The sequence below is a fragment of the Somniosus microcephalus genome, chromosome 16, assembly GCF_052327205.1.
Source record: "Somniosus microcephalus isolate GS21.2 chromosome 16, FLI_Smic_1.0, whole genome shotgun sequence".
NCBI lineage: Eukaryota > Metazoa > Chordata > Chondrichthyes > Squaliformes > Somniosidae > Somniosus > Somniosus microcephalus.
In genome coordinates, this window is record NC_141002.1 from 74,128,221 (window position 1) to 74,152,889 (window position 24,669).

Consider the following 24,669-nt stretch of genomic DNA (forward strand, 5'->3'; position numbering starts at 1 on the left):
CCAGATTCTAGAGTCACAGGAACAAGCCAAACCTATACCACAAGCATGTGCACCTGGTAATGAGCCTGAAGTACAGATTGCGTCTACCTCAGAAGCAGGGGTATTGGAAGCTGACGAACCAACCAATGACAATGAGCCAGAATTGACTCCACCGCCAGAACAGGATACTCGAGAAAGGCGCTATCCAGTCAGGATCAGGAAGCCTCCTCAAAGACTGAACTTATAAATGACTATTTCAGTTGATGTATATATTACTGAGAAAATTGTAATTGTAATTAGTTATTATTTAGTTGTTAAATGAATGTTATGTACTGTTTATCTAAAAGGGGAGGAATTGTTGTGTATGTACCTTTAAGGGAATAACTGGTCTTAGACTGCAGTACCGGCAGTGACCACCCCTGTATAAAAGGCCCTAGCAGGCTTCTGTATTTTCAGTCTGACGCTGCCTCCTGTTCAGTAAAGTACCTGTTAAACTGTTCTCCCGAAGTCCGTGTATTATTGAGGCGCGGACTTTACAAAGACGCTCCTTAAAACCTACCTCTTTGACCGTCATCTGCCCTAATTTCTTCTTGTGTAGCTCGGTGTCAAATTTGTGTCTTCTAACACTCCTGTGAAGCGCTTTGGGATGTTTTACTACGTTAAAGGTGCTATATAAATACAAGTTGTTGTTCAAGCTTTTCCGAACACAGTGGGACATTTGGGGCATATATATATTATGAATGGCTTCCCTCATCTGTACATATCTTTGTGATGGTCATTAGCCTCATTCCCTTCTACCTCCTCATTTACATAGTCCATGCAACCATATGTACAGCAACAATAAAAAGAAGTTACTTTGTATACTTACGAATGACGATCATGGGATAGGCTACTGGTGTAAATGGTGCTTGGAAATCTTTGGTTGCCTTTGGGCTACTATGTAACCTTTCTTTGCAGCTCCCTGTAATAAAATACATACAATAATTGTTAGTTTGTAGTCTATCTCCCTTTTTTTCCCCCAAGAAAAACTCCTAGGTTTTTAAGTTTCCAATAGTGAAATCATTTGTAATTATGTGGGGCCCACCGGAAAAAAATAAAAAGTAAAATTAACAACTAAATGCATACAATATTAAACTATTACGGCGAATTATGTATCTTAAAAGTAATATATTTGCGAAAAATATGCATTCCCCTCTGACTTGTAAATTGCTATTGCCCTTTGAAACGTCTGGCCAGGTGCTGTGATCAGCTGATGTTACTTTCCTGTTTTGTAGGCACATGTGACTGGTGAATCATAGAAAAGAAGCGGAGAGCGCAGTTCTTAGTCCAGAGTGGAAGGAAATCAACGCGGAGTGTTTGAGCATAGTACCATGGCGTTACTTTCACTGCCGTGTTGTGCAGTCACTCTCTTGTTTTTCTTTGCTACTGTTGAAGTGATCAGCTCGAAGAAGCCGAATATAGTTTTGATCCTCACCGACGATCAGGATGTTCTCCTGGGCGGAATGGTGAGAGTCGGAGTGGGGGGAGAGCGACGCCTCGCTGGGGAGCGAAAGCGCAGAGTGGTTGTGGCAGCAGAGATCGCCTCTCTTTTAAAAAAAAAGAAAGCTGCCATCAATAACATCAGGCCTGGTGTAGTTATCAGCAAGGCTAGGCCTGGCTTAAGGATGCAATAAACTAGCTGGGTGACGATAGAACCTGCATTATATTTAAGCCATCTCCATTTGTTTTTTTATGACTTAAATATGCAAATTTAAGTCTTAAATTTGCATATTTACGTCATCAACTTATAGCACTTTGTTTTTTCTCTCATTTTAAGTGTAGGAAATAGGGGGCACAATGGTCCTTTTTAATTAAAAAAAAAAAAATTACAAAATTTACATAATCAAGCTTGAACCTTTTTTTCTGCAGACACCATTGAAGAAAACCAGAAAACTTATTGGGGACCTTGGAATAACCTTTTCTAATGTGGTGAGCAGTCTTTGCTTTTTTTTTCTTGCAATGATCTTTAATTTGAACAGGATAGGCTGGGAGACCCCCTGTCTGGTTGATCTGACTGGGAGGACTTCAGTTTTTATTCTTTGGTTGTTACTATGCCAATATGGTATTGGTGCAGTTTTAGCTTGCTTTTTTTCTGTGCTGCTAGCTGGGTGCTTCCTTGATCGGTGGAATTTTTCCTGTTTCAGCTTGATCAGTCGATGTTTGAGCATGTTAAAACTTTCCAAGCTCAGACTATTATGAGATGAATTTTTAAATGTTACAGAACTACTACTAAATGAACAAAACTAGGTTTGCATGCTCACTTTTATAGGAAGTTTTTTTTTTTTTTTTTAAACTCAATTAGTGCAGTATGCATGATTACAATATATTTCCCTGTGTTTTTACATTTTGTTTGTTTTCATTCAGTATGTGGCCAGCCCGCTGTGCTGCCCCAGCAGATCCAGTATCCTGACTGGAAAGTATCCGCACAATCATCGTGTATTTAATAATACGCTAGAAGGTAACTGTAGTAGCAAAGCATGGCAAAAAACACAGGAACCGAACACATTCCCAGCTATCCTTCATCGTCATTGTGGATATCGGACTTTTTTTGCAGGAAAATATTTGAATGAGGTAAAGTTCTTTGTTTTATTTTTGTGGTTAGAATTTTTTTGACACAAATTCACCATTTTAACAAACTTTTATTATTCTTTTGTGTTTAGGAAAATTTAAGGTATGATCATTATCTGAAATGAAATGTTCTATTTGAGGCTTTTAATGGATTATTTTGTGTGGTATTGGCAGGATTCAAAGGCTGCTTTTTTTTTTAAACTAGCTGTATTCTAAAGATGCCTTTTACTGTATATCATGGCCTTTGAGACTTTCACAAAATGGAAGGTGAAATAAAATGCTGGAAATATACAGCAAGTTAGTCAAAATCTCTGTAATAAGACTCTGGAATGGAAGAAAGTTAACCTTTTCTCTTTGCAGAAGTTGACTAGTGTATTTTTTCATTTTTTTGTTTTAATTTTCATATTTGTAGCCTATTTTTCTCTTCCATTATGTATGACTAAAGATAATCTGGGATGAGAGGATAGTTATGTTGGACTTTTGTGTGTTGGGAAAGTAGGGTTGTATTTGGTGAAGCAGAGGTTTAAGGCAAAATCTAATGAGTGTATGAAATTATGTAAATGAGATTGTTTCCACTTGCTGAATTGGTAACTAGGTGCAGAACTTTGGGATCGGTACAGGAAGCACCAAAAAATCAATTATTTCTCGCTCCCAAATGAACGAAGCCATGATTCCCAACTACCTGTGATACAACAACTTATATTTATATAGCACCTTTAACATAGTAAGATGCCCTTCACAGGAGTATTGGAAGACACACAATTTGACACCAAGCCACATAAAGAGAAATTAGGGCAGGTGACCAAAAGCTTGGTAAAAAGAGGTAGGTTTTAAGGAGCGTCTTAAAGGAGGAAAGAGGTGGAGAGGTTTAGGCAGGAAATTCCAATTTTGAAATCGAGGCGTTGCTTAACCAGGAGCCAGTGTAGGTCAGCGAGCACTGGGGTGATGGGTGAGCGAGACCTGGTACGAGTTTGGACATGGGCAGCTGAGTTTTGGATGACCTCAAGTATATGTGGGAGGCCAGCCAGGAGTGCGTTGGAATAGTCAAGTCTGGAGGTAACAAAGCATGGATGAGGGTTTCAGCAGCAGATGAGCTGAGGTAAATGCGGAGATGGGCCATATTACGGAGGTGGAAATAGGTGGTCTTGGTTATGCTGCGGATCTGTGGTTGGAAACTCATTTTCGGGGTCAAATGTGACACCAAGGTTGCAAACAAGGTGGTTTAGCCTCAGACAGATGTTGGGGAGAGGGATGGAGTCAGTGGCTAGGGAACAGAGTTTGTGGCAGGGACCGAAAACCATTGCTTCGGTCTTCCCAATATTTAATTGGAGAAAATTTCAGCTCCTCCACAACTGGATGTTTCTACTGCTTGTATTTTTTAGTGCACTCAAATTGTGTGGTTTTTTAAATTTTCCTTTTGCTGTCCTTGCCGTGTCTCCTTTTTGTTTTTTGATGAGATATGAATCTTCAAAAATAGAACGACTGCATTCAAAAATGAAAGTAACTTTATCAAATGATTGTCTGGAAGATGCTCCTAAGGAAGTTGGGTGTAATCTGTTTAGTACAGTGAACAACTACTGTACAGAATATTCTTTAAATATAGCTCCTAACTTTACCAAAGGGGCCATCCCCCTCCATCCTAATGTTAGATTTTCTGTACTGATCTATGTTTTCAAGTGCATTTGAATCCTTTCTCCTTATCTGGGAGAGGAGCTAAAGCAAACAAGATATCCATGAAGCTGTTTTGCTGGGCAACCCCAGATTTGCTTGTTGAAACTTGCTAGTATTTGGATTTTTAAAAATATATATTCATCTCTGCTTTTAAGCACTATCTCCTTTCCAGAGGGATTGTAACACAATTTATCCTATGCAATATGTAAAACTTGCTGTCCCTCCTTTCATAACCAGTGCATTGAATTTAGTGTGGCAATATCAAAATATTTAGCACTTAATTCACTAAATCACAAGAAGGTGGCACTTCTTGATTACTGTCTACAGGGTACTGTTTATATATTTTTTAAATGCTGTAAGTATTGTGTCTTTTTTTTTTTTAAAGTAGAAGTGACGATGCAGAATTTCAGTAAGGTTAAGACTTCTTTTCAAAAATGAAAGTAATGTCCCAAATTATGAGTGGTAAAAGGTAATTTTGTGGTTGCTTTGTTTCTTCCCCCCCCCCCCCCCCCCAAAAAAAACCCTAGATGCTTTCCCCATAGAGCGTTGGAGGGGGGTGGAATTAATGTTTCTCCTATTATATAATTTCAAGGTGAGCTTTTCAGAGGCCTCCTTTTGTAGCTAAAGAGTGCTAACAAAACTATTCATTAATTGAACTGTAATTCGAAATATTCCCCTCTGGTAAACCTTATGATCTCATGGTTACTCTGTGCATTGCTTATTCCACAGTATGGATCGGAGGCTGCAGGTGGGATTGAACATGTCCCACCAGGTTGGGATTACTGGTATGCTCTGGTAAGTGTTTACAAGGAGCTCATAGTTGGTCTACAAAACAGCTGCTTAAGTGTGCAATTACCAAAATTCTGAAGATCCACTAAACTGGGTAGATGCATTTGGAATTCTGTAGAATTTGCATTCCAAATAAAATTCAGCTATGTAACCGGGCTGGATGGTCATTTCCCAAGTGTGCAATGACCATATAAAATACAGGAAACTTTGTATTATCTGGAGGTTAACTGTCCGGAATGCTCGAGCCACCGGCAAAAATCAGGAGCCATTTCATTAGGTTTATTTTCTTTTCGTTGCTTTTTTCTCACCAGTCAAGCTCTGCAAGGTCTTGCTGAAACTGTTGCTAAGCTACAGAGACGCTTGCAAGGTACGGCTGACTGTTTGTTTGTTTAGAAGCTGTTGCTAAGCAACAGGGTTTGTTGCCAGATACGGCGCTCAAAATCTCCGTATGTTTCAACATTAGCGCTGGTTTGTCTGGCAGTTTTGATGGGACGGCAACAGCTCGGTGCCGGATAGCACAAAGTTTCCTGTATTTACATTTTTCTTCCAATTCTACATTTAAACAAATGTCTTTTCTACTTGATCGTGGATGCAAAGAACAAATTAAAATGTACAAGATGTGAGAAAATATGATGGATTGCAGTTAGCAATATCCAGCGATGAGGGATTTCTATGTATTGTAAATGTTTCTTTTGTATGCATTGTATTTTTTGGGTGGGCGGAGCATGAGCTCAGTATGATGCAATGCTAACTATTTTCATCTTTTTGTTAGACGAAGAATTCAAAATACTACAACTACACACTTTCTGTTAATGGAAAACCACAGTATCACGGCCAGAACTATAGCCAAGATTATCTAACTGATCTGCTAGTAAGTAATTTCATTTGTTGGCAGATAGCAAGGTATATTTCATGGATGAATTTGAATAGAAATTTAAGTACGGTGTGCAAGTCTCCTGATGAGCCAAAGTTTCTTGTCATATTAGCAAATAATCAGCATTGTATGGGAGCACTTCAACTGGGTGATGGAATTATTCTGATAATAGGTGATGGAAATTATAATTCCTTCCTCCCAGATCCAGCCTTCCAAGTCATTCTTGAGCAATCTGTAAAATGACTTGTTGGACAATATTTCCCTGTATCCGACCTACTAGGAAAGAAACAACTGGCATTTATATAGCGCCTTTCACAACCTTTAGGTGTCCTAAAGTGCTTTACGGCTAATGAAGTACTATTGTAATGTAGGAAACGTGACCGCTAATTTGCACACCGAAAGATCTCCCCAATAGCAATAAAGTAAGTGACCAGATTATCTGTTGTAGATGTTGGTTGAGAGATGAATGTTGGCAGGGTCACTGGGAGAACCCCCCTGCTCTTCTTTATCTTTTACATCCACCTGAGAGGACAGATGGGGTCTCTTTAATGTCTCATTGGAAAGATGGCACCTTTGACTGTGCAGCACTCCCTCAGTACTGCATTGAAGTGTCAGCCTAGATTGTGCTCAAATCTTTAAGTAGGGCTTGTACCCACACCCTTCTGTCTTAAGAGGTCCACTACTTGAGACAAACTGACATACTGTAAATTAGAAGTCACACTTTTAACTTGTGGGCATTATTTCCCTTTCAAGTACCTTACTTTATAACCGAAAACTCTGGGGGAAAAACTCAGCAGGCCAGGCAACATCCGTGAAGAGAGAAACAGAGTTAATGTTTCAGGTCGAAACCCTTCTTCAGAACTGAGAAAAAAGCAGGAAATGGAACTGATTAAAAGGCCAGTTTGGGGGCTGGGAAATGTGGTGGGGGGGGGGGGAAGGGATGAAAGAACAAAAGGGAAGGTCTGAGAGGTGAAGAGATATTCAAGGCGAGACGAGATGGTAATAGGACAGGTAAAGAGACCAAAGATGGCTCTAGATGAAGTGTGAAATGTGCTGGCAGAATGAGACATGGCTGCCATGTGGGAGAGGAAAAAAAAGGAAAAGGCACAAACCAAAAGTGTGGATAAAAAATATATATAAAAATATAATGGGAGCCGAGGTTATGATCTGAAATTGTTGAACTCGATATTGAGTCCGGAAGGCTGTAAAGTGCCTAATCGGAAGATGAGGTGCTGTTCCTCGAGCTTATGCTGAGCTTCTGTGGAACAATGCAAGAGGCCGAGGATGGTGAGGTCTGAGTGGGAATGGAGTGGTGAATTGAAATGACAGGCGACCGGAAGCTCGGGGTCACCCTTACGGACTGAAAGGAGATGTTCCGCAAAGCGGTCACCTTTAGTTTATATACTGCTTTTAAATCCTAGCTGAGGCTTGACTGCCGTGGATCCATTTCATTGTCTCCGAGGCCTTCCATCACTATCCTGGTCTTCTTTCCTTCGTCCCCTTTTTCTCTGTCTCTCTCCTCCCCCTCTCCTTTGCATCTCCTATCTTTCCATAGTGTTGAACAAATGGAAAATTTGAGTTGGAGCAAGATGGTGCAACCTTGGTGTGGGGGAGTGGTGCAGTTCAAGAATTCAGTACGGCTGATATGTGCAGGTCTAATTTGATATACCCACTGTCATGAAATAGGCTCTAAGTAAATTACCACACAGACTCTCTGCAGCGTTATTAATTAATTAGAGACACTTGCCCTGACGTACTGAAATGTTGCTGCTCTTGGTTTGGGGGAGGGGTCTTTGATGTCTACCCTTCTGCTTCATTGTTTTGGGTCTGTATAATGTATGGCAACTGATGCCTGATTTTTTTAGCAGTGATTTTTCTTTCCAGTATTTGCACACATTAGCTGTGTGTTTGATTGTATTTTACAATTCCTGTAACTTCAGCATGTTCTAACCTGTACACTTTCATTTGACAGTCAAATGTTTCATTGGAGTTCTTGGAATACAGAACCAAGTATTTGCCATTCTTTATGATGATCTCTACTCCAGCGCCACACTCCCCTTGGACTCCTGCCCCACAATATGAAAAGCACTTTTTGGATGTTAAAGCACCAAGAAACACTAACTTTAATATACACGGAAAGGTACTATATACTGAATAGCAGATAGTACTTCAGTTTATTAAAATGGTTATCTTCCTGTTGTGACAAACTTATTTTTGATGTATATTCTGCATTATATTAACTATAAACCTAAATTGTTTTAGCCCGTATAACACATGTGAAGCAAAGTGATACTGGTAATATCTGGCAGAATTTCATCAATTGCTGAAAAAATAAGCAAAGCGAAACTGAGCTACTTTTGATTGCATTTAATTAATGCACTATGCAATTACACCAAGTAAAATAAATGTGTTTAAAATGCCAATCAGTTCAGACTAGTATAGTAAGATTTACAAGCTTTACTTGCTCATGGCATTCTAGTGGTCTAATCTAAAAGCATCTTGGTGGATCACAACATATGGTGTGACTGCAGGCTTAGGCTGTAATTATTACATTTTTTTTTTTCTGATTTGAGTTGATGTTGCAGCATGCTCTCTACATTGTGGGCATAAGTGAGGCAAAAGTTAAAGTCCTTGTCAGCTTCACTGCATACATCTCCATGGAGTTGGCTAAAGCACGTCATTGGTACGAGCCTGTGTAAAAGTCAGCTGCATACCTTAACAGCGTAATGAAGATGGTGGAGGTGTAAATATTCCAATTTAAAAAGCAAAAGGGCAGGTGGAAATGCAGAATATGCAGATGACCAAATTTCCATAAATAAACTGCTTTTAAATGGCATTTGAATGCTTCTCCATTGACACTAACTTTTTTTAAACTTCAAAGGACAAACATTGGCTAATCAGGCAAGCAAAGACTCCCATGACCAACTCTTCAATTCAATTTCTGGATAATGCTTTCAGGAAAAGGTATGATTATGTTTGTCATTATTTCATTTAATCTATTTTACTTTTTTGTAAAAAAACAAAACAAATTGTGGATGTTTAATTCATAATCCTAGATTATTTTTCTTAGATGGCAAACCCTGCTGTCAGTGGATGATCTTGTAGAAAAAATTGTGAAGAAGCTTGATGCGGTCAAAGAGCTAGAAAACACCTATATTTTCTTCACATCTGATAATGGCTATCATACAGGTAAGCAATAATAGGTTCTTTATTTCCTGTTAAAAGATTTGTGCTTTTATTTGAAGTTGCTGGAGTGCTCTCATACGATGTATTACAAACCCAACATGGTAAAGTGACCAGTTTTCTGCTATAAACTTTTGGCAATAACCTAACTTGTCTTGAATTGTTGTATAGGCTGTGAAATAAAGATCTGTCGGTATGTTGTATGGCAGAATGTAAGTGATGCTGGTCAGCATTTGCTATCCAATAAAAGCTTGCCTTTAAGTTGGCTATGGTTATCAGGATTTTTAGTTTCCGTACAGTTGGGTTTATACAAGTAGACTATCCCTTAGCCGCAATTCCAAAATTTGAAAACCGAAAGTTTTTTCGTGGAGCATAACTAGAGTATTTATGGTCTATCTTTATCCCACTATTTAATTTGCCAAATTATTACTGTACAAATAAACTGTAATACTATTTATAGTCTTTATTTATCCCACTCTGTGAATATTCATACGGTTCGCTGCAGAAATATTGTGTTTGCTTACGGGGTGCTGCCCAGACCCCCGCTAGGGTGTTGCATACTGATTCTGAATACCATTCTGAATTCCGAAAAACATCTGGTCCCAAGGGTTTCGGATAAAGGATAGTGCACCTGTAATATTCTCCATTACATTAAAGGTATTTGAAAGAAGTTGAGTGCTCGTATCCCTACCAGGTTGTAGTGAATTTAGCAACAATTAATACATCATATACAATTGCAACTGCCACATCAAAGTACAGATGGAGTTCATTATTCCTTCAGGTTAAAAAGGTGATCAAGCAGCCTTCACTGCAGTAACCATCTATTTGCTGTATAACCTCCTAGCTATGATGGGAACTTCACTGTTTAGAATTGCAGCCATAATTCTTCATTTGAACACTCATTATCCATTTATCAATACACTAATATGCTGCACCAAAATTGCTTCCTGTAATAATACAGGATTGGGCCAACACATATTTTATTCTACTCCATTTAACTGGTGGAACATATTATCTGAAGTGAAGAATGCATAGCAAAAGCACAGTACACATAATGCCTAGGTATTAATAGGCATTCCTGCTATAGTAACATCCTGCTCTAAATGTATTTTAGGTCAGTTTTCTTTGCCAATTGACAAACGACAGCTATACGAATTTGATATTAAAGTGCCATTGCTTGTCCGAGGACCTGGAATCAAATCTAACATGAGTAATAAGGTATGTATGCCAGACTGATTCTTGTCTGAATGGTGGGTGAAACAACTTGCTCTATCAAAACTGACTCTGCCTATAAATATGGAGTCTGGCCAGAATATTTGAGTCTGATTCCTGGCCAGGCGGCTCTAGAAAGCAAGGTGGTCCCCATTTAAAAGCAATTCTATATAGCTACCTGAAATGTACTTTTATCTCCATACTCTAGATCTGGCCACATAGTCTGGTCAAGTTTGTAGTCTTGGGAGTTGTTTCTTTTTTTAATGTGATTTTTATTATAGTGCAACAACTATAACTTCAATGTATAGCTTCACATTTGACTCTAGTACATAAGAACATAAGAAGCAGGAGCAGGCCAATCGGCCCCTCGAGCCTGCTCCGCCATTCAATAAGATCATGGCTGATCTGATCCTAACTGCCAATCCACTATCACAGAACCATCTCCTGCATCTAACAGAATTAGACACACGAAATAGGAGCAGGATCAGGCTACACGGCCCCTGGGCCCGCTCCGCTAACCACAGGGCCATGACCGATCCGAACCTAGACTCATGTCCAAATTCCTGCCCGCTCCCCGTAACCCTTAATTCCCTTTACTTCTAGGAAACTGTCTATTTCTGTTTTAAATTTATGTAATGTAGCTTCTACAGTTTTTTGGGGCAGCATATTCCATGGACCTACCACCCTCTGAGTGAAGTAGTTCCTCCTCATCTCAGTCTTGAAAGAGCAGCCCCTTATTCTAAGACTATGCCCCCTAGTTCTAGTTTCACCCATCATCGGGAACATCTTCCCTGCATCCACCCGATCCAACCCCTTCACAATCTTATGTTTCAATAAGATCGCCTCTCATTCTTCTGAACTCCAATGAGTAGAGTCCCAATCTACTCAACCTCTCCTCATGTCCATCCCCTCATCCCCGGGATTAACCGAGTGAACCTTCTTTGTACTGACTCGAGACCAAGTATGTCCTTTCTTAAGTATGGACACCAAAACTGTATGCAGTATTCCAGGTGCGGTCTCACCAATACCTTGTACAACTGAAGCAATACCTCCCTATTTTTATATTCTATCCCCCTAGCAATGAAAGCCAACATTCCATTGGCCTTCTTAATCACTTGCTGCACCTGCATACTAACCTTTTGAGTTTTGTGCACCAGGACCCCCCAGATCCCTTTGTACTTCAGTACTTTCCAGTTTCTTGCCTTAAGATAATAACTTGCTCTACGATTTTTCCTGCCAAAGTGCATAACCTCACACTTTCCAGTATTGTATTCCATCTGCCAAATCTCTGCCCACTTACTTAGCCTGTCTATGTCCCCTTGCAGGTACTTTATGTCCTCCTCACTCACTACTTTCCCTCCCATCTTAGTATCATCTGCAAACTTTGATATGTTACACTCGGTCCCCTCCTCCAAATCGTTAATATAGATTGTAAAGAGTTGGGGACCCAGCACTGACCCCTGCGGAACACCACTAGTTACTGATTGCCAGTCTGAGAATGAACCGTTTATCCCAACTCTCTGCCTTCTGTTAGTTAGCCAATCCTCTATCCATGCCAGAATATTACCCCCAATCCTGTGATTTTTTTATCTTGGCAATAATCTTTTGTGTGGCACCTTGTCAAATGCCTTTTGGAAGTCTAAATACACAACGTCCACTGGTTCCCCTTTATCCACCCTATATGTAACTTCCTCAAAGAACTCCAGCAAATTTGTCAAACATGACTTCCCCTTCATAAAACCATGCTGACTTTGTCCTATTAAACTATGATTATCCAAATGTCCTGTTACTGTCTCCTTAATAATGGACTCCAAAATTTTACCTACCACAGATGTTAGGCTAACCGGTCTATAGTTTCCAGCCTTCTGTCTACTGCCCTTTTTAAATAAGGGTGTTACATTAGCAGTTTTCCAGTCTGCCGGGATCATTGCCGAGTCCAGGGAGTTTTGGAAAATTATTACCAATGCATCCACAATCCCTACCGCCACTTCCCTCGACCCTAGGATGTAAGCCATCGGGTCCAGGTGATTTATCCGCCTTGAGTCCCATTATTTTACCGAGTACCACTTCCTTAGTGATTTTGATTGTGTTTAGCTCCTCCCTCCTCCGCCCCCCCCCCCCCCCATAGCCCCCTGTTTGTCCAGTGTTGGGATATTCTTAGTGTCTTCTACTGTAAAGACTGATGTAAAATATTCATTCAGTGTTTTTGCCATCTCCATATTTCCCACCATTAATTTCCCGGTCTCATCCTCTAAGGGACCAACATTTACTTTAGCCACCCTTTTTTTTTCTTTTTATATAACTATAAAAACTCTTACTATCTGTTTTTATATTTTTTGCTAATTTACTTTCATAATCTATCTTCCCTTTCTTAATTTTTTTGCTGTCTTTTAAAGTTTTCCCAATCCTCTATCCTCCCACTAGATTTGGCTACCTTTATATGCCCTTGTTTTTAGTCGAATACTATCCTTAATTTCTTTACTTAGCCACGGATGGCTGTCTTTTCTTTTACACCCTTTTCTTCTCAGTGGAATATATACTTTTTGGAAGTTGTAAAATAACTCCTTAAATGTACACCACTGATCATTTATCGTCTTACCCTTTAATCTATTTTCCCAGTCCACTCTACTCAATTCTGCTCTCATACCTTCATAGTCTCCCTTATTCAAGCTTAGCACGCTTGTTTGAGATCCAACCTTCTCACCCTCTAATTGAATATGGAATTCATCCATGTTATGGTCACTCATTCCAAGGGGATCCTTTACTAGGACATTTTTAATTAATCCTGTCTCGTTACACAGGACCAGATCTAAGGTTGCCTGCCCCCTGGTCGGTTCAGTTACATACTGCTCAACATGTCTTTAAATAATGCAGAGTTTTTTTATTCATTCACTGGATGTGGGTGTTGCTGGCAAGGCCAGCATTTATTGCCCATCCCAAATTGTCCTTGTGAAGGTGGCAGTGACAACTGAGTGGCTTTCTAGGCCATTTCGGAGGGCAGTTAAGAGTAAACAACATTGCTGTGACTCCAGACCCACAGCATAGGCCAGACTGGGTAAGGACAGCAGATTTCCTGTTAACATTGAAGAAATGCCATGAAGAAAACTTGTGTTCAGTGAAACCAACAAGCCTATTTAAACACTTCAGTGCTAACTTTTATTTTTGAGTAATGATGCTACATCATCATGGTCTATTTTTAACCACAGGATCCTTTCTAATACTGACACTTTTCATAGCTTTCAAAATCCACAATTTATTCGCATGTTCTTCTCATGTCCCTCCAATTCAGTTGTACTGTAGTTGATTGAAGGTTCTTACTACAGCCTGACGAGACAACAATTGCATCCCCATGCAGATTGTTTTACCCAGCACTTTTGACTCTAAAGTTGCATAGCAGTAGTCTTCTCCCAAGAGCATTGTCACCCAATGAAGCAAATGTAGCAAATCATGTTGAATAAATACTCCATGCATGGTGGGGTGGGGAGGGGAATGAAAAGAGGAAGAACTCATTGCCATTGATCTCTGAACCTTTAGTGGAAAAATGAGAATTAATTGTGATTTAAAAATAGTTTATATAAGATGATTAGGAAGACTGCCACAAAAGTCTTAAGTGAATTTAATGTCCTTTTGCAGATGCTTGTAGCAAATATTGATTTGGCTCCCACATTCTTGGATCTTGCTGGCTATGACATTAACAAGACTAGGATGGATGGAATGTCTCTCTTGCCTCTGCTGGTAGGTTTTTGTGATGGTGACCGTGTGTAGCTATACTTCCATGGTTAATCCTTTAGTATGGGAATGACTATATAAAAGTAACTAAGTGACAGTTGTAACTTGATCAGAGTCCAATTGCTTTGGATCTACTTCAACTCCAAGTTTCATTCTAGCTCCAAATCATCTTGTTTAGTGCTTGAAAATAAGATGCTAGATGGCAATAGACTTATTTGACAAAATACTACTCTGGTAATCACTGAAGATTTAGGTTTTATGCTAATATTTTCTTTTGCACTGTTTTACATTAGATCTGAAACCCTCATTTTGTCACTTCTATCCTCAGAATGGTATGACGCAAAATGTGACATGGAGGACTGACCTCCTTGTAGAGTATCAAGGAGAGGGACATAATAGAAGTGATCCTACCTGCCCTTCATTGGGGCCTGGGGTCACAGTAAGTATTAAGGTTTTTCAATTTGAATGTTGTAAAATTTCTACCTTGGTTTTGAGGCAGGAAATTGCAATATAAATTAAGAAATATGATTTACATAATTCAAACTTTTTTTTAAGCTGTTCAGGCTCTGCTGTGTATTTCTAGATAGTGAGTTTACAGATGTTCCGCAACTTTTAATGTTGCTACTTTTGCTTGCGCAAAGCGGTTTTGGTTGTGCATTGGAGCAAAATTGGAAGGATAAATCAGGGTCTGGTTTTAATCTACCCCTCAATCACACCAAAACTAAGAAGTGAGACTTCTCCAGGAGGCTTGAGTTTGTATTCAGTGCAGTGTAACTTCAGCCCTGTGGAAAATGGCTCTAAGTGCCCAGGTGGGCCACTGGATTTCCTGTGCTCTCATAACTTTGGGGAATTGGTGCTGTGCAGGAACTCAACCACATATATAGAGGTTTTTTTGTGTCATTGATCTCCGTGTGCAGTTGCTCGCATAACTCCAGTTTGCTGACTGCTGCTCACATTTCACTGATGCCGGTAGCTGAAGTTTGATATCAACCTGTGCGTGTGGTTGTGCTCTGTAATGTCACAGACTTTAATGCTGGACTACTGGACTGTCATCCCTAAAGTCTCATTATGGAGACTTTTTTTTTGGAACTGATTTAAGTTCTTCCACACCAAGATATTAGCTTTGTTGCAATTTGGATTATTTAATATTTTTAATCTGCAAGATGCTAATCAGATGTCGGGCGGTATTGTTTCAATGCCATAATGATGTCTTTTCATCCATTAAAGGAAAGGGTAAAATTGCTCCCTCTAGTTTAATGCCTCTTGCTGTATAACTAACCTCTTGGTAATCCCGAGGGGAAAAAACTATTTGAAATTCACATTGACTTTTACAGTTTGAACTGTTTTAATCTATATTTACTCAGTGTCAAACCTTTCCGACAGAATTGTTTCCCTGACTGTGTTTGTGAAGATGCGTACAACAACACCTATGCATGTGTAAGAACAATTGCCACTCCAGCTGACATGCAGTATTGCGAATTTGATGATAGTGAGGTGGGTGCAGTTAATTTAACATTACTTCCTGCTTCCCCCCCCCCCCCCCCCCCCCTTGGTTTGTCCCTGTTTGAAGGCGATACTCACCTCTTTGACTCTTCCTTTTTCCTCCAGCCAAGTTGTCAGCTAGACTGTTCAATACCAATTGGGAACAAAATTGTACCCCTTTCATATTGCAACAGTGCCACTAATAGCTGCCCTAACTTTGGCCATTGATCCATTATGTAACTAAGGCAGTGTGGCTGCCACTGGAGAGTGTGGCCAGCTGCTGCTCCTGAAGGCAAAGGTTCGGCTGCTGTTTACATGTAAGGCTGGTTATTTCTGGCTGAAGGCTAGCCGTACAGTTTTTGCATCACTGATCTGCATGGACCTTGCTCAAGGAAGACCTAGCCGAGAAGGTTCACAGCCAGAAATAACTTACGATTGTAACTGTACATGCACAAAATTGCATGAGTTTTGCATTTTTATGCGCTGCTGTGGAATCTGATTTTTCACAGCACAGATAGTCCTGATCTACTTGAAGTCATTCTGTAGCATAAAAGCCATTGTTGTACCTTGTTGCATACTTCAGCTATTGTGTGCAAAGCTATCTGGTCTGTGAGCTACTTGGAGTGGAAAAAGAGGAAGGTGCCTTGGGATGTAATGTGAAGCTTTTAACATGGGAGTGTGTGCTAGGCTGAAATGCTATATCCTTGTTCATACTATAATTTTGGAGGTGGAATTGGCTCCAAAGTATATAACTTAATTGTGTCAGTACAGCTGGTTTTGTATACTTAAATTGGGCCTCTGTTTCAGGTGTAGATTTTTATATTACAAACACAATGTACTTCTAAGCATTTGTTGGATTTCAAGCTACTTCTAGCAGTCCTGTGATTCATAACCACAGAAGTTACCATTGCAAAGTGACTGGATGGGGTGGGGGAAAGAGATTGTGTATTTATCTAATTTTTTAATGCCAAATGTTTGTAGACCATTTCTAAAGAAATCCCCAGAATATGCTTGTAAAGATTTAAATCTACCCTTGAGCTGCAATTTGCTGTTGATGGCCTGTCTGGTTTAATGTACCTTCATCCTCTTGGTTAGAAATCATGAAGCAAAACCAATTTTTACTGGGTAGAAAAAGAAGCTTCCAATAGTTGAGTTAATTGTGAAGTTTCCTAAATGAAGGGAATTTTCATTTATAAAAAAAAAAAAAAAAAAATAGCCATTGGGCATAACATGGTCATAAATGCACAAGGTAGTTATTATATCATTGCAGTGAAAGTGAAGGGCCTGAGCATACCCACTTCTCCTTCCATGATCTAAGCTTTTTTTTCCTATTTTAGGTGTTTGTAGAAGTCTATAATCTAACTTCTGACCCACACCAAATCATAAATATAGCAAAGACTATAGATCAGGAAGTTCTTGAGAAAATGAACCATCGTCTCATGATGTTACAGTCTTGTTCTGGATCAACATGTCATACGCCAGGGGTATATGATCCAAGGTAAGAAGGAATGTTTGTACATTTCCCAGTAAATGTGCAGTGATTTGCAAATGCAGTGTGTCCCTTTACTATCTTGATGTTGCCTAATACTGAGGCATGTGAGTTGGTAGCAGCTCCCCTCAGTTCCTTGCTCTGTCCGAGTATGTTAGCAACTGAGTGAGCAGGAAAGTAGCAAGTAACTGAGTTTTGCCTCATGCACACCAGTTACTGCTCCTGCATGTGTCCATCTAGCTCCAGGTGTCTAGGAGAGTCAAACAAGTGTGAGGCTACAGAGGAGGACTAAAGTGGAGAGACTTATCTTTAGCACTTTCCATCACTGCTTTGCCAAGAAGACCTGCAGGTTTTTTAATATAATATCCCTGGAAAGTGAGTGCAACACAACCAGAGATTTTATTTTTGTCTTGCCACAGAAGATCAACAGGCCTTGATACAATTTTAATGACTATTGTATGTAACTGTGTTGGTCACTGAAGCGGTGAGGCCATCCCAATAAATTGTATTCTATTTCCCACCATACTTTCATTTTTGACCCATCAGTAAGCATATTTCAGACTATAGCCATTTCCATTATGGACAGGAGATTGCTTAAATATATATTCTTGTCAACAGTTTCACTAAGTGGCTACAAATTGAAGGCCATTCTATTCTTTGTCAGTAAATGGATGAAGTAATGGTATGTTCCATTTGAAACTCTTCTGATTTCTGCCTGCCCGTGGCACTGAGGCGACACTAGTCAGTCACCAACTACAGGAAACTTTCGATTAACCGGCACCTAAATACAGGAAACTTTGTGCTATCCGGAGGTCAGGAATCCGGCATTCTCGAGCTACCGGCAAAACCGCGCTCCGAAAACCGCACCTCAGTAACCGGCAATGTTGCCGGTTACGAGTCCGAGTCTCCAACAGTTGCCGAGTTCGTCAGTGGGGGTAGTTCTCCAAACTGCCACTACTCGGCCTCTTGGCGCTATCGGAAGTCGGAACACCTCAGAAACCCTGCATGTGGAGTCTCACTCTCCCATGCTGCCGGATAGCCTCTTCTGATCAGTCATTTTTCAGGGTTCCAGTACTGTGTTTCTCCAACGTTGTTACAACTCATTGGGTTGAATTATGGAAATCCCAAAAGATCATCCAACCAAAAGGAAGAGAGTGGTGTTAACTTTTTAAAGCAGAAAATCGACATATGTAAACGACTGGAATTGGGAGCGACGTGTGCGCTCATTATGAATGAATTCAAAATCGGTTCGTCAACAATGTACGACATCAAAGCGCAGAAGGATAAGCTGCTCAAGTTTTATGCAAGCTCGGAGACACCTAACAGTGTAGAGAAACGGCACACGCTTCATAAGCCTAAGCTTGAAGAGCTGGATACCGTGCTTTGAGTGGTTTTGTCTGAAGCGTTCAGAGGGTGTTCTGATTTCCGGACCCATGCTAATCGAGAAAGGGAAGGATTTCTATGCAAAGATGGAGCTCACTGAGAAGTGTGCTTTCTCTGATGGATGGCTATCGTGCTTCAAGACACGGCATGGGATACGACGACTCGATGTTTCCAGGGAGAAGAAATCAGCTGATCACGACGCCGCAGAAGAATACTGCGAATATTTCAATCGGATTGTGAAGCAACATAATTTGTTGCCAGCACAGATATATAATGCTGATGAAACTGGCTTATTTTGGAGGTGTTTGCCAGAATCAACACTTGCTGGGGCTAGTGAGGCTAATGCTGCAGGTTACAAGAAAAATAAGGATCGTGTAACTGTGCTAACCTGTGCGAACGCTGCAGGATCACACCGGGTTAAACTTCTCGTCATTGGGAAGTATAAAAATCCCCATGCATTTAAGAATGTGAAGCACTTACCTGCTGAGTACAAATCTCAAAGAAATGCTTGGATGGATAAGGAAATCTTTTCAAATTGGTTCCATCATACTTTTGTTCCATCTGTGGGGACATTTCCGTAGAATAGGGAAACCTGAAGATAGCAAATGCATTTTATTGCTTGATAATTGTAGAGCCCATCCACATGAATCAAAGTTGGTTTCGGGAAATATTTTCACCATTTATTTGCCACCAAATGTAACTTCTCTCATACAACCCATGGACCAGGGCATTATCCAAAATCTGAAGTGTCATTACAAGAAAGACTTCCTACGTAGACTGATAAACCAAGATGACAGTACAGGTATACAAGCATTTCAGAAGGCATACAATCTTAAAGATGCCATCTTTAATGTTGCATGTTCCTGGAAATTGGTGAAAGGTCACACTTTGAGACCAGCCTGGTGCAAATTGTTGCCTTCTGTAATGTTTGCTGAAGGTTCTTCTGCAGAGGAGGAATTTCATGGGTTCAATGTTCGTCCGCGGAAGACTGCAGTAATGGAAATGGCTGGCATGCTGAAAAATGTAGGCCCAGCAAACCCTCTACGTCACCTCAGTGAATGTGATGTTCAGCAGTGGGTTGATGCAGATAGAGAAGTTGCTGTTGTGCATTCGCTAAGTGATGATGAAGTAATGGATAATGTTTTGAATCCAAAGGGGAAAAAAAAGGAAAGTGTGATGGAAACTGAAGAGGATGAGATTTATGAAGTGAGAAAGGTTTCTTGGGCTAAAGCTGCAGAATATTTTGAAGGATTACTTATATTTGCTGAAAGCCATTCTTGCTATTCTGCCCAAGAACTTATGTAGCTCCATGTTCTGCATTCCAACTTTCTACAAAAAAGGCAAGCGTCCATGAAGCAAGCAGACATCCGGGACATGTTTAAGAAGCCTTCCAAAAGAGTTTGAGCAGTGGAAGTGCCTGAAGAATCTGTTGGTGCATGATCCTGATGACCCAGCTGGCATGGATATTCCTGATGAAATAGTTGTCTTGGAATAAGTATACAGTCAACCACTGTACAGTACTTTATACTGTACTGTACAGTCATTTAAGTTTTGGTGCACTGCACAGTCGTTTATAAGTTTTGTTTTACTGTTAAGTTAATAGAGTTATGGATTACCATCAACTGGCAGTACTGTACTTAAGCATCTTTCACCATCCATTTAACACAACATTCTGTAGGTGAGTACAGTACCCAATTACTGTATATTGCACATTTCTTGAATTTTAAATTTTTCTTTGTTAAAAATAGCCTGGGTAGATAACCCGCTCAGGCATCCCGAGCTTTTCAAAAAACGGCAGTAGCTTGGTCCCGTCGGTGCCAGATAGCACAAAGTTTCCTGTAACCGGAAATGTCAGTTAACCGGCAAAATTCAGGAGTAGGTTCAGGTAACTTTTATTACTTGCCTTCCTCCATGTGTTGCTGTGCAAGGGTGTGGCTGCAGCTGTTGCTAAGCTACAGAGACGCTTGCAACTTGTGGCCATTGTTTTGAACCTGTTGCTAAGCAACAGGGTTTGTTGCTTTTATACGGAGCTCTCCGCTGTATCTTTTACTATAGCTTTCGGTTATCCGGAATTTTTGATGAACCGGCACCACGTCCGTGCCAGATTTTTTTTTTAAAGTTTCCTGTGTGTCTTCTGTGACTGCCTTGCTGTCAATACTTTTGCTGCCTTCAACATGTCAATCAATCCATTCTCCTTCACAGTAATCCTCCTGTGGCACTGTTCTCTCATGCTTCCACTCTGTATTGTAGACATTATGGCCCCCTCCCCTCCATGATCACAAGTGTGCCTCAGATTTTCATCCTTGATCCACTTTTTAAATATATTCTGCCTCGGCAACACCATCTGTAAGTATTTAGCTTTCACAACTCTCCGCTCCACCTCTTCTGTGCAGTTGGCAGCTCCAACTACCTATCTAACATTGAAATCTGGATGGGCCAAAATAAGTGCAGAACTAAATGGCAGCAAAGCCATCCTGCTCCGGTCCTGCAAACACTTGCATGTCCTACGCCTTTACTCATTGGCTGCCGCCTCTGGCTAAGCCCTGAGCTGCAGAACCTTGGCATCTTGCTCAGAGTGTGCAGGTTGGTAGTATTTGTGTCACTGTCTATGTTTGTACTTATCATTATGCAGATTAACAAGGTACTTTTTTTTTTTTTTTTTTAGGTACAGATTTGACCCTCAACTCATGTTCCATCATGGACCTGCTGCACCCAAGTTATTCCATAAAACCTTGTGAGGCCTTTTTGCCAGCTGTCATCTGTGACATAAGTGTTTCTTGTCTGTGTGGACTGACACAATTCCTAGTGATTTACATTTTCTTCCCTTCCTGCTATTTCCACCGCCCCCACCCCCCCAACGTAAAGACATGTTTTCTTTTTTTTTTAAAAAGGCAAGTTTTTTTTTTACATGTAAGTTGAAAAATTTTAATATACTTTTATGTATTACAGTTCCATTACAACAGTAGTATTATTTTATTTTGCAAGGACTATTTTCTTTATTTCAAAAGAACATATACAGCTGATTTGTTTCCACCCGACCATGGGTCGTTCACTTGGGGCCACCATACCACTGTTTCCAAGGCTAGGTCACTTAAATCCTTAGCTGTGACTTTTTTTCTCTTTTTCCACCCCCTTTCTTCCCCCCCCCCCCCCCCCCCCCCCCGGTATCTAGTTTAATTCCAATGTGCATCCTTCAATAGTGTAAAATTAAGGCAATAGCTTGCCATTAATCTCTCTTCTAACAAAGCTTGTTGAAGTTCTTCAGCAATGAATGGTAGAATTCTATAATAATGTCAATTTTGGTCCAGAAATCATTCTGTAGGATCTGTAATTATATCATTGTAAAATTCTCACCAAATGAAAGCTTTTTTTCAATTTAACTATGATTTGCTGAGTATGAAATGAAGCTTACTTTCCAGTGGTAGCTGGTTTAGATATTGAACTGAATGATGGGATCCCAGCTGTATAATTTTTTTGATATGCTGAGAAATTCAAAGTTGCTGGAGCTGTGCTCTTTGTATCTTTCCATCCCAGCTGAGTATGAGAAAGATGTGTTCAGTCAAAGTGGCTAATGGCCAATATAACAGTTATGTCCAACATCCATGCTATCTGCATTATATAGTAATGGCCATCAAGATGTATCCTTTTGTCTCCGATGTTGGCTTATTGATCAGTTATCCACTAAATCTAACCACTTCCTATTGTATCCTGCAATGTTGAATCATCCACCAGAATGTCTTGTCTTTTTATTCAAGAATTGAATTATTCTTTATAATGTTTTTACACTTGTCAACCTCTCTTCCCTACAATATTGTGTATTGCTTTGCTTTATTTATATTGGCACACTGCAAAATTAAAATAATTCTGGTTGGAATGCTGAAGCAACACTATGAAAATTGTCTGAAGGGCAAACAAAACCACAATTAAGCTGTCTTTCACTGGCAAGTTTATTTTGTGTGTATATTTGGCACAATGCCTCCAGAGTAGCACAGGTCTATAGTCTTATTTTGATGCACACTAGTGTACACTAGTGAAGAGGTTTAACTAGCAACACTTGAGGTCTTTGCCTAGTGTATCTCTGTTAAACCTACAACAAATAGTCATGCACTTGAGAGCAAGCATTCAGTTTAGCCTTGAATATAAGGGCTTAAAAAAACATTTTGTACATCAATATTGCAGTGTTAATTACAAATCTTGTATTTTCAGTGCTAAACTGAATTTGCATTTTTTTTAACCAATGACTTATGCAGCTTGGATAACAATTTTGTGTGAACTTCGTGATGTTACTAAGGAGGTTCAGACTCTAGGCACTTGTAATGCTGATTTTTGAATGCATTGAGATTTCCTGTTTTTTTCCCAAAGATGATTTAAGTGCCCTTGATTGTACTTTTGTGATATGTGAATATGATGGTTTAATTCAATCTTGCACTTATTTAATAAACTACTTTTCAAATTTGAAGTTGTTTTTTTCTTCCCGCGAGAGGACAGGGTCTTAACTTAAACTCCAGATAGAATGAATCTAACCCTAATAAGGTTAGAAACTGCTATTGGTTGTTCAGGGCACCTTTGCATTACAAAACTGGTGGTATTTGGTATCCTTTAGCTCCCAATATAAATGCCAAATAATATGGATACCAGATGAGGCAGCTGTGTATGGAATTTATTAATTTAGCTGTTATTTTGGTACCTCTTTACCTTCTCCAATAGTGCTGTTTAAGTATGTACTGGCAAGCAAATGGCAAGACTGTTTGTTTCACTGCCTGTATGGAAGTGAGCACTTTAGGGCTTGGCCACATCTTTGGCTTTCTTTTTCAGTCTGCCTGCTGTAAAACCATTCCACTACAAGGTTGCGAGCCTGTACAGAACAGCTTCAGGAAGTGGGTGCCCAATGTAAAGGAATTATTTCAAATAGATATTCTACATACACTGACTTATTAGAGCTCAGATGTGGAAAGAGCTGCATATCTTTCATGATGTGCCTTAAATGTATTTTTGTGAACTCTTGTTTGGGAAATGCCTTGTCTGCTGAACACTACATTTTTTTTGCTTGAGTTTTTCATTAAGGGCAACTTTCAAATCTGCATACAGCAGTCAGACTCGCAGTATATTTAGTACAGAGGACTCTGACTGCATACTTAAATATTTTCTGCAAATTTTGCAAGGGCTATAAAGTGTATTAAAAGAAACAATATCAAGCATGTCAGATTATTAATCATTGGAATGCAAAATACTAAATAGTGCAAAACAATCGTCTCGCAATGCCTTCTAAAAGTGGCTCTGACTACACCCTTGTCCATCGCCAGTCTGCCATCTATGCAGGGTGGCCAAGGAGGTGGATGACTGATGCCAGTGACCCAGTAGGTGCTGGCATGGTGCTGAAAGTTTGCTTTACGTATCTGCACAGGTTGATTTTGGGGGGTGGGTAGGGTACTGTGATATACTCCCAATAAAGTTCCAAAGCTGGTGGGCTGTGCATTGCATTGTTTCACCCTGCGGGAAGGGATCAGCCTGAACTTGGCAGATGTGGAGCCCGCCCAACCTGCATATCCCCGAGTCCACGGATGAAATTTATTACCTACACTCAACTTCTCTAACTGTTAAAACAATTATATTAAGTTCTCAAACTGAAAGATTAGATGTACTAAAGAATGTACAAATAGATTAATTTTGTATCTGTTTTGTCTTCTGTAACGTGCTGTGTCTCTCAGCTGCCCTTGTGTAGAATCCTATTGTAAACAAGTTAAGTTTAACTGAGAGATCCTGTATAAAGTGAATAAATCTGGAAAACCAGCGGATGCTAATTGGGCCAGGCTATAGCACCTTTCCTGTCTCTATGACTCCCTCTCTAAACCAATCACCACTTTTCCAAACCACTATTATCTCTCATAGCGGCAGCAATTTCCTTCCAACTTCAACCCTTTTTCTTTAGTATTGGAGTGGAGCTGTGGAAATTGTGTGGTCTGTACCAGGTAGAATAATTGCCACCTGTGACAACATCAGTCTCTCCAATCCCACATTGTTGTATAAGATGTGTACCTTCTAGCATATCTCTGATGTGAAAAACAATTTCAATAAATACTTTTGAATTTCCAATGTAATTTTAAGTGTTCTTTGTGCTTTTATTCTGAACTGATGTTGTATGGCGGGTTCCCTAGCACTAGAGCTAATGTAATTTGGTGCTATGGTTGTGGCAAATGAGTCAGAGCAGTAAGTGCTGAAAAAAGGCACTCAAATCAATTACAACTGTAGTTTTTGTGCCCTCTGAAGCTAC

The 24,669-nt window shown here is 39.9% G+C and overlaps 1 protein-coding gene across 1 annotated transcript; it reads left to right on the top strand.

Moving 5' to 3' along the window:
- The first annotated feature begins 1,261 nt into the window (after positions 1 to 1,261).
- On the top strand, positions 1,262 to 22,857 carry gnsa (glucosamine (N-acetyl)-6-sulfatase a). The gene is made up of 14 exons (XM_086009273.1): positions 1,262 to 1,484; positions 1,888 to 1,947; positions 2,383 to 2,589; positions 4,987 to 5,052; positions 5,819 to 5,917; positions 7,893 to 8,060; positions 8,802 to 8,884; positions 8,991 to 9,109; positions 10,218 to 10,321; positions 13,949 to 14,050; positions 14,373 to 14,483; positions 15,428 to 15,538; positions 16,864 to 17,024; positions 21,064 to 22,857. Exons 1-14 carry the CDS (start codon positions 1,350 to 1,352, stop codon positions 21,134 to 21,136), a joined length of 1,599 nt encoding a protein of 532 aa, XP_085865399.1. The 5' UTR covers positions 1,262 to 1,349; the 3' UTR covers positions 21,137 to 22,857.
- The last annotated feature ends 1,812 nt before the right edge of the window (positions 22,858 to 24,669 follow it).